This window comes from Vidua macroura, chromosome 1, assembly GCF_024509145.1.
Source record: "Vidua macroura isolate BioBank_ID:100142 chromosome 1, ASM2450914v1, whole genome shotgun sequence".
NCBI lineage: Eukaryota > Metazoa > Chordata > Aves > Passeriformes > Viduidae > Vidua > Vidua macroura.
This window is the reverse complement of record NC_071571.1, coordinates 16,874,558-16,885,016: the sequence shown is the minus strand read 5'-3', so window position 1 is coordinate 16,885,016 and position 10,459 is coordinate 16,874,558. Positions and strand designations below refer to the sequence as shown.

Below are 10,459 nucleotides of genomic sequence, written 5' to 3'. Positions count from 1 at the left end.
TTCCCCTCGTGTCAGACCTGTCTGAAAACAAAACCCAGGTTCAAATATTATCAGAAAAATGAAAGGAGACAAACGCAACTCAACAGACAGTCTCTGATGGAGGTACATGGTCTCCAGTGCTGACAGAGTTTTGGTGCTCCTTTGCAGTGAATTTGTCGGGGATCTTGCAAAGAAAACCTAACTAGCATAATTAAAGCCTGGTTCATGTACCATATAGCAGCTGTACTCCTAAAATTCATCCATTTCCAACTTTTGAGTACTTTGTCTTGCAACTTCACCCTGCTATTACGTTATTACACTTATGTTGTGCTGTTGCGGTGCAGTCACCTCTTTGCAACACGTACTAACGTGAGCTCGGGGCATGCACCAGATGTGAATTACTTTTACAGGGCCGGGTAGGTCCATTACGTTTCCTCAGGGCAGCGCAGCCATGGGCTGCCCCAAGGGCACGAGCTGCAGCTCTCCCGTGCCAGGCCAGCAGCCTCGCTGGGGCTCGGCGGCCGCCCGGCGCCGTGTAATCCCCGCGGGGCGGATCAGGGTGCGGGGGCCGTGTCCCGGCTCTGGAGGCGGCCGGCCCGGGATCCCCAGTGGCCGCGGCCGGCCCGGCTGCCCCTCAGCGGCCGCCGCTCCCGCCGGGAGGGAGCCTGGGCCGCCCCGGCGCCCCCGCCGCGCCCTGCCCGGGGCGGGCCGAGCCCTCCGGCTTTGCCGGCGCCTGCGGGGGATTAGCGGGGCAAAGCGCTCATCCGCCGCTGACCCCGAGGCGGGACCGCAGCCGGGCCGGGCCCGTCCGCAGGAGGAGGAGGGCGACGCCGAGGCACGGTGGCCGGAGGTGCCGCGGCCCCTGCCCCCTCGGCGGGGCTGGCTCGGCAGGGACCGGAGGTTTCGCTGCGGGTAATCCCCGGCCGGGAGCGGCGGGCAGGGCACCAGGGCGAGTCCCAGCGCCGGTGCCTCAGAGGGGGCTCTCCGCGGAGCTGCGCTGCCCGGCGGCCACGCCTCGCCGAGGGGCTTCGGGACGGCCCCCGCGGAATAGTTGCCCGGCCCCCGGGGGGTGGTGCGGGCCGGGCCGGGCCGGGCCGCTGCCGCCCGGCGGAGCTCCGCTTCTGACGGGACAGGCGCGCCCGGCAGCGGCGGGGCAGACGGGGGCTGCTCGGAGCCGGGAGCTCCGGGCACCGGGGCATGTGCGGGTTGGCTCGTGCGGTCTCTCGTTCAGCTAAATCCTGCTTGTTTCCAGTTGTGGTTTTTTTTTTTTTTTTTGGTTTGGTTTTTTTTTTTGTTTGTTTGTTTTTTTCCTCCCTCTTTTTTTCTGTGGTTTTTTTTTTGTTTTTTTTTTTTTTTTTGGTTTTTTGGTTTTTTTGGGTTTTTTTCCCCTTGTGCGTGAGCTTCTGGATAAGAAACGGGTGCGGAGTCGTCGGGAGAGATGCCTGGCCCGCGTGGTGCCCGCGGTGAGGCAGCCGGGCGCTCCCGGAGCAGGGCAAAGCGCCGCCCGCCCGAGGGACACGCGCGGCTGCGGCGTGACCGTGGCCTCGGCAGGACACATGTGCAGTCCTGCCGTGACCACTGTACACTCACACCCCGTCACTTCTTGTTGGCTAATGCTAAGTGCTAGCAAGTTTGCTTGTTGTCTGCAATGCCTTCCTTATCTTGCTATCAAGTTACTGTATCGCCTTAATTTCAAGACCTGACAAAGCTTATTGATACAGCGGCTTAATTAATTTTGAGTTGCCACTTTTCTGTCGTTAGAAGTTCTGAGAAATACAGAGTGAGTGAGGTCACACCATATTGGTTTTAATGGCTTTATAAAGTTTTACTGTGTTAAAATAGGAAAATTAAGTGATGCTTCAGCTTTGAAAACCAGGTTATTTGCTAATATACTGATCTAGTGTTTAGTCACTGAAAAATTATCCTCATCATTTGCAGCACCTCTCTTCTAGGAGCCACAAAATTAGCTGGGTATAATTCAGTTCATGGATTGCTAATGTCAGTTCATTACTTCTGGTGGCACAAAGTCCAAATACAAATTGAAATTCCCCCTTCCATTATTAATCTTCTTTCATTATTGTAATGCCCCTGCAAAAATATTGTTGGATGATAAGTGCCACAAAAATCTTTAGTTGTCATTTTTTTTAAAAACATCAGAGCTTTAAAAATTGATGACAGTAATTAAATTTAATGTTTTGTTTCCCTGTTGTTTTCATACCCTCTTTCTTTAACTAAAGATTGGCTTTTAGAAAGGTTTGGGTTCTGTACTTGTATCAAGTTTAAACTCTGAAGGATTTGCAATCTAGTGGGTAGCCCCTTTGCATGAGAATAGATTGAATGCTTATTGAATGCTTACAGCCCTCGCTGATTCTTTAACCTGTTGCTTAAAAATCCCCTCCTCCAATGGAGTTGCCTTAGAGCTGTAAGCCTCAGCATGCAGTGTGACTTTCACTGTTGTGGGGCATGGCAAGGAATGGATGGAAACCAAGGTGGAACCTAGCACTGAAGCAGACCCCTTGCATCTGTGCTCTCTGAGAACATCCAGAAAGCAAGGAGCTGGAGCCTGCCATGAGCAGGGCTGGCCAGTTCAGTCTGCAGCAAGTCAAAATGTCAAGATCAGCTGAATAATAATCTGCAGATGAAATGTCAGTGTGGACACCCAATATGCATTTATCAATAGCAGGAGATCAGGTACTGATACCGCACAGTACTGCTTCTCTACTGCATGTAGAAGTTTTACACAGGTCAAGGAGTCCAGAGGCATCAAATGTCTCTGAAAGCTGTCTTGCTTTGTTGGGAAAGTTGTCACTGGATAACAGTTAGCAAAGAAAAAAGTGTTTTTAGAAACAGAAGAAGCAGTTACCCGGCCTTTCAGAGAGTAAACATTAAAAAGTGGCCTCAAAACCAGATAAATTTCTTCCATGAACAGCCCTGAGATTGATGTATGTATGTTGAATTGTGCCCAGGAGATATATTGCCTAAATTGAATACCACTCCTTGCCTCCAAATGCTTTATTTAACCATTTATTCCTGCATTTACATTAATTTAGGGTTTGGTTGCTGGATTCAAAGTTTCTTGGCAATGTCATTGCATGGTGCTTGCCTTGTTCATACATCATCAGACTACGTCCAAGTCACCTGATGGCTTTCAGGTGATGAGATGTGGCTGGCTTGCAGTTTTCCTGTCTGTAGTATGGAGCTGATACTCATTTTGTCAGTTGCCAAGCTAAAACTCTTTATTTCCAGCATTTAAGTAGATAGAATTAATTTACCTTAACATGTCTGTATCTGAAGCAGTGTAATGGGGCTCCTGTTGTAGGCAATGGAACTTAGCTAGTAGAATCAACAGTGTCTGGAGACTGAGCTGTCTTATGCAGATAAATGCTAACCAGATGAGGTGAATCAAATTTCTATTTCTTTGATTGAAATGGAATTAAAGCATCTATCTTAGGTTCCAATAGGTGTATTCTACACATCAGCTTAGGTGAAGCCTACCTAAATTGTGTCTTTCTTACTGGTGTAAGCCCACAACAGCAAAAGGCATGGACTGACTGTTAGAGAAGGTTGTTGAATTTTATTCTTCATCTACCATATCTGGGACTAAAGAGGTGTTTTTTCCCTCTGGAAGGTTTCTTGCAGACAGGAAGGACAATTGAAAGCAATGGGGAATATATAGAGTAGAAAGTAGTAAGCAAATTGATGTGCAATTGAAGAGGATAATTTGTCTAGACATATGGAGAGTACAAAAATTATGTAATTATGCAGATCTGTTGTTGTTTTAGAGTGAAATTATAATGCTAAGTGCATTCAGATTTTGGCAAATTAAGTAAAAAAAAAAAAAACAAAACAAAAACCAGCCTGCAAACCTCCAAACACTTGTTTTTAACTAATGGCCAAATTAGATGATCTGCCCACACCAAGCTTAGATTTGAGTATAGTTCCCATTCAGATATAGGTTGCATCACCATTGAAATCAGAGGCTAAATATTCCCCCAGAATTGAATGGGAGTGATATTTGAATTTCCAGAGCAAAACTTACTCATTGAATGATGGCTAAGATAATATACTATATAAATGAGTTATTATAGCTCTAGCTAAGAATATAAGCTACAGTCCATGCTCTTAGTTGAATAATCAAATTATTTATCCAGAAATTGCTAGGTGCTAGTACGATGAAGGGCATATTGTAGCCTCATGCTTTTTGGCTTGTTTTGAGAATTCCATGTGGCAGGCTTTAACTTTCTTATTAAGTACTTGTCAGTGTGGCAGAACTCATGAAATAAGAAGAAATGTGGTTTGGGATTTGATTGTGCCATTGCATTAAGTATTAGAAGGCCCCACTGTGCCTTGTGATTAGTGCCAGACCAAAGAACTTCCAAATTAGATATTGAATAAAGCAATAAAGGGGGAAAAAAAAGTAAGGTGAGATGGAGATTTTTATTTGATGTAACAAGCTCTCTACTTTTGTTTTGTTTTTGTTAGGGTGATTACTTTTTCTGGCATCCATTAGGCAAGAGGTTGAAGTTTCAGAATCTGAAGGAATGCATTGTGTCACCTTCAGAAGTAATAGGCCTGATACACCATGTGTGCCAGTGTTCTTGGCACCTGACATCTGCCAGTCCTGACATACAGGAAGATGTCTGGCACATTTCAGGGTAGGATGTGTGCAAGAGCTCTCTGGTTAAACATAAGGAATGTTTAGAATGTGAAGGAGAGAGGGATGGGGGCAAATAAACCAGAAGACAGCCTTAGTAGGTATGTGTTGAACTGAACTGATGAGGTCCTGGTTCCAGTTTTCAAGACCAGAAAGTTGTGGTAGCCAGGAGACAAGATGCTGATGGGAACCTAAAGGCTGCATTCATTGTAGTTAAATGTGAATAGATGTCTGCTTTGCTAATCCTGTAGGCTCCCTGTGTGGAGGAAGATGAGTGACATCAGGCAAGGAGCTCTCATTTTATTAGCTCTTTATGGCGGAAATGGGTATGTTTTCATCCAACTGAGATGAAGGTCTATTCAGAAACTGTTGAGGGGGAAAGGTTATTAGAAAGTTGCACAGTTAGGTGGTATGAAACAATGGTGAAAATATTGGATCAACATATAATATTCTATGTGAAATTCAGGCTCATTGCTCCATTTCAACCCAGCTGGCAGAAGCAAAACCAATTGTTTATTCCCATGTGTTGTCTCTAGTGCTCCGTGGCCTTGACTAAAAAGCCCTCCACAGGGCAATTGGTTTGTGTCTGAAGCTTTGGGTCTGATAAATGTACTTCACTGAGTTGCCTTGGCAGCAATGAGATAGTCCAGAGGAGATATACTATACTCTTCAGCAGGCTTCCCCTTCCCCCTCCAAACTGACTAGATAATGAAAATTATGGAGAATGCAGTGGTCTGTCAGCAGCGCTGCTAAACAGGGCATCTGTGGGTATCTCTAATATTTGGCCTGAAGTCTGCTGTATCAGGTGCATATGTTTGATGTGAAGCAAAAAAGCATATAGGAATCACTCATAAGAATTCTCACCCAGTTTGTTCTTATAACTGGCACCAAATCCCCATCTCAGATTAAAAAAAAAACCACCAACAAACAAACAAACAAACAAAACCCCAAATCTTGTTTTGTTGGAACTCCAAATCTATTTTTTCCTTGTCTTGAATATCCTGAATTTAATTGCTGTGTCTGTCTGTTTGGCTCTCTCAGACTTACAGGACAATGTACTCTGTGATTTAAACTTTGTTTCATGAACTCATTAAGAACTATAACTAACATGACAAAGAGGGGCTCTATCCCCTTTTGCCTAGATCAGTCTATCACATTAATTCATTTAAGCACCATTCAAGCCATAAGGTTTCATAATTTATAACCTATATCTCTTAATTGGTACACCTCCAAGCAAAACAAAAGAATAAAACCTACCTGAGGTTTTTATTTTTTTTTAATAAAACCTACCTGATTATCCCTTCTCCTCTGTCATGGGACAAGTGTTCCCTTTACCACACCAAGTAGCAGGAAGGCCTCAGCAGTCCAGCTCCTGTTGGATTTGCTTCTAAAGCTTTTTGGTTAAGCTGATATTTTATACCTTCCGGCTTGGAGGTTTGGCCTATACCATTTTTTATAAGTGAGCAGATTCTGGGGAAACTGCAACAGGAAAGATGACAGGAGGCAGAGATTTGCCAGTGATAATGGTGCGTAATGCTCATAATGGCTCTTGAGCTCTTTCAGGCCACCTGTCTGCCTACTTGGTGCTCTTGCTTTGACTTACTGGCACTGTGCTCAGCATCCATCAGGCCTCACCAGCAGGTTAGCCAAAATCTGAGCAGAAGCTGAGCAAACTGTCACACTGAACACACCAGAAGTATTTTAAAAAGTTCTTTTTTTCCTAGCGGTTCAAGGGTACATTCCCAGCTTAGAGGTTTGGATCAAGTTATAAATTGTGGTGGCTTTTAAGTAATTTTTTAATGGTGAAGGGTATGATAAATTATCCAATTGGTTGGGCATCCAGACATATTCCAGGAGCAGTCCAATTTATTGCTGAAATATGAGGTTAAATAATTATCAGCTTTGACAACTTCACTGAGATGTAATAAAACATTATCCATCATCCAGAATGGAACACTTGAAATCATTCTATTTAATATGTTTTTAATAATATAAGTGAAAAATAAACAATTTATCTGCAGGGACTTGTTCTTAAACTTGGTGAAAGCGAGGAAACATGATATTCATAATAATTTATTCAAGTTATCATTTTGAAGCTGTAAATTAAAAGAAAGAACTAGGGTGAATAATTTTTTTTCTGGAATAGCACTCTTAAATTATTGAACTAAATGTGACAGCTACTGAATGCATATTTTAAAGTATGTGGTGACTTTTCTTAAGACTAGATGATGTGCAACTATTGTAATTTTCAAAAGAAAACAAAAGCACATGGCAATTTCTCTAGCACTTTTTCTCTGGTAGCCAAATAGCACCTGCAGGATCATGTTTCCTTAGCCCTTTAACAGTTCTCATTGTACCAGTCTCTGCAGACAAATAAGCAATTGATACTGGGAATCAATTAATTGCAGCTTCATTCTGTCAATGTATAGGGAGTGAATGAAGCCTGGGAGGTTGTCTGAAACAGCAGGTTGGAATGGTGCTTCTTGGAGTGTTCTACTTAGTTTAAAATATCTCTGCAACAGGGTGGTCCTTTGCTTATTTGAAGATTCACGGTATCAGAGTTCCCAGCTTGGCTATGGCACAGTCTAAATATGTGAAGCTGTTCTTTGAGTTCCTGTGTCAGAAGTGCTCATCTTCAAAAGGGAGGAATTGACTCTTCCTTTCTTCAGCGCTGCGTACCTCTACTGCCTGGGTCAGAAGCTCCTATGTTTTTTTGTAATGTGAGACACAGCAGGCTCTAGATTTCGATGGAAAATTACATATTCTGTAGAAAATAGCCTGTATGCAGACAGACTTCAATATGGTTTGGGTGCCTCAGTTCTTATAAAGGCAACCATTGATACCTTTTTACTTTTCTTCCTCTTATTAAAAAAAAATCACTAGTTACAGGTTTCGTAATATCCAGTAAGATCTTAAACAAATAGTTAGCCTCAATTTAAAAAACTAAAGCTTAGATAGAGAATTTTTGAAATGCTATCATTATTGAAACTCTCAAAACAAGGGTTTGAGATTATGAATCCTCATCCCTTTATCATCCCAAATTTAGTTATTGTTTCGTGTAGTATCCTAATTACAGCAGAGTGCAGGAGCTAATTACAAAGCATTTATGCATGAAGTGATTAAAAAATGCCAACAGAATTATTGTATTTGAGCACTACCTTAAAGGCAAAGAAGAAGAAAGTCGTGACTCATTTATGTTCTTTTTTGGAGGAAGAAGTGGCTTTACCCAAATGTGGTGAAACTCCCAAAGCATGGATAAAGACTAGACTTAAGGTCATGCCTTACGAAGAGACTATAGTCAGTGTTCTGAGTTGAGTCTTTGTGAATCCTGTGGGACAGGAGAAAGAAGCAAATTTTGAATCTGGAATGGAAACCTGAGAATATACTTCTTACAACTGTATGTTTCCGGATCTTGATCTTTACTTTGACCTTAACGTGGAATAGTGTTAAGGGGGATTTCATTGTATCAGGTAAAACTGGGTTATTTCATTCCCACAGTATTTGGAATCAAGGAGCTGGGTCAGTACTGGCTGCAGTACTAAGTACACAACAGACTGCTGCAGTTTTCCCGGTGAATTGTATCCATCATGGACCAGGGTGACCATCATGGTCAGTGATGGACACAATTCAATCATTGTAAAAGGTGTTTCCTTTACAGTATGTAAACCAGTTGTTAAAGGATGTACATTGGTAAACATGTTTTCCGTGACTGAGCGTGCTTGACTGTCAGAAGACCATAGCATTGTGAAAAGATCTGTCACTTTGATCTGCTTGGCCTTTTGAGATCTATGTCATAATTCAAATCCTAAGATTGTTTGCTGTAAGAATTTGAATGAATCTAATGCTACTATTTAAGTTGTTTTGTGTGGGTTTCTTTCCACTTCTTGCTTGATTCTTGGTAATGGACCTAAATCCTTTGGAACTCTATGAACTTGACTCTCATTCCCCTGTCCCTCCAAAGATCTGGGAGTTACAATATATGTTCATTGAAATGCATGGGAAACTGGCTTCACTCAAACTTGATTTTGGTTCAAATTATCATTTGAATTTCCCTTCATTTGATACTGTGTTGACTGCACATACCTTCATTTGATATTGTGTAGTCAACACGATATCAAATGAAGGGAAATTAAAGTGCAGCAGTTCTTATTCATTGTGCTATCTGTGCATGCATACTATATGCAAAAAGATTTCTAGTGTTTGAGGCTGGAATGTGTGTTTCTCTTCCCATTTCTAGGAAGCAAATTGCTATTAACCATTGAATACTGAGTGAACACTGACATCTCTTTATCCTAGGAGCCATCATTTGAGATGCTTCCGTTGTCTGGGAAAACAATAATATTTGATAGCTTTCCTGATCCTTCAGATACTTGGGAAATAATTGAGACTATTGGCAAAGGAACTTATGGAAAAGTTTTCAAGGTGTTAAATAAGAAAAATGGCAGCAAAGCAGCAGTCAAAATTTTGGATCCTGTTCATGTAAGTTACTTAAATTACTTGGTTAATTGTGAGCTTATGTAGTCTTTTATTTTCTCTTAATCTTAGTAGATAATTTGTGTTAGAAGTGACTGTGAAATAAACTATTTCAGCCTGCTATGTATCAGGCTAGCTATCAATGCATTTTTCTTAACATAAGTGATCTTGGAAGTGGTTGCTTATGGTAAAAGTCAGAAATATACCTAAACTTTGTTGCTTTTACTTTGTTACCCCTTCTCTCTTGTTTTCGGAAGCGGAGCTGATTATTTTCCTTTTCAGTATTAAGAGTCCTAACTTATTCTATTTTTACTGTTGTTCCCTTTCCTTTTTTTAAGTTTTTGACAACTGGCCAGTAAGGAAGGTATGTACTTCTAAGTACTTAAGCTATACCTTCGAGCATCTGAGTACACGCTTGTAGCTAGTAACATGCTAGGAATGATACTTCAAAAATAAATTCACATACTTTATTGTTATTGTTCATTCAGTGTTTTCGGAATGTGCCAAAATATGTAGGTCTCACAGAGGAATCCATCTTTTCAAATGGAAAATGCAAAGGGATTAGCTCTACACAAAAAGCACCAGGCAACTGGGAGGTGGAATTATGAAGCTGTAGAGCATGTTTTTTTTCTCAATAACTGACATTTGTTGGGTTGCAGATTAATGCTCAGAGAGTAAGGAAGAACACTAGTCTTGGTTTGTACAGGCACACCTCACTGACTTCAGTGGTGCTGCACGTGGCTTGGGACTTTTCTTGAGAACAAAACATGGGAAAGCAGCAGTTCCTATTTTGGAGGCCCTTTTCTTCTGCACTCCCAGTATAGGTTTATGAGGTGTGTGCTTCCATGGCATGACCTCTGGGCAGGAATAGGGGACCATGCCATACTGTGTGGACCCTACAGGTCTGGAGCTGCACAGCCACACAGGGCTCTTCTACCTCTGCATATCACACAGTGTCAGATTATGATCCCATAGACCAAAATTCTATTAAATACATTGGTGAAAACACAGTATCTTCCATTATCTATGCTATGTTTCTTACTGATCTGCTTTTTATTTCAGTGTACTTTCAAAGCAACAAAAGGGTGCTCATCTCAATTCAATACCACAACCTCTTCCAAAGTAAACATAACTTGCCAAGTGATAAGCATCTTGATGAGTTCAAATGTATTGGAAACTATTTTTGAGTCTATTGCTTTCTGTAAACAAGGTTCTTGTGCTTACAATAAATAGGTATGACTTCCTTGTCATTGTGGCAGGAAATGCTTTTGCTTTCCTATTCTTCAGAAGTGTTCAGGAGTGATTCTTAAGTGGCAGCTGGCTATGGCAGGAATTCCTGAAGAAATCAGTGAA

General features: G+C 42.0%; 1 protein-coding gene across 3 annotated transcripts in view; it reads left to right on the top strand.

The window, feature by feature from the left end:
- The first annotated feature begins 741 nt into the window (after window positions 1-741).
- Window positions 742-10,459, top strand: part of MYO3A (myosin IIIA) — a 114,645-nt gene continuing 104,927 nt past the window's right edge. For all 3 annotated transcript variants that reach the window (XM_053996341.1, XM_053996349.1, XM_053996357.1), the window contains exons 1-2: window positions 742-891; window positions 8,930-9,112. In XM_053996341.1, coding sequence (XP_053852316.1) covers window positions 8,945-9,112 — 168 coding nt within the window. In that variant the 5' untranslated portion in view covers window positions 742-891; window positions 8,930-8,944. The remainder of the gene's footprint in view (window positions 892-8,929; window positions 9,113-10,459) is intronic.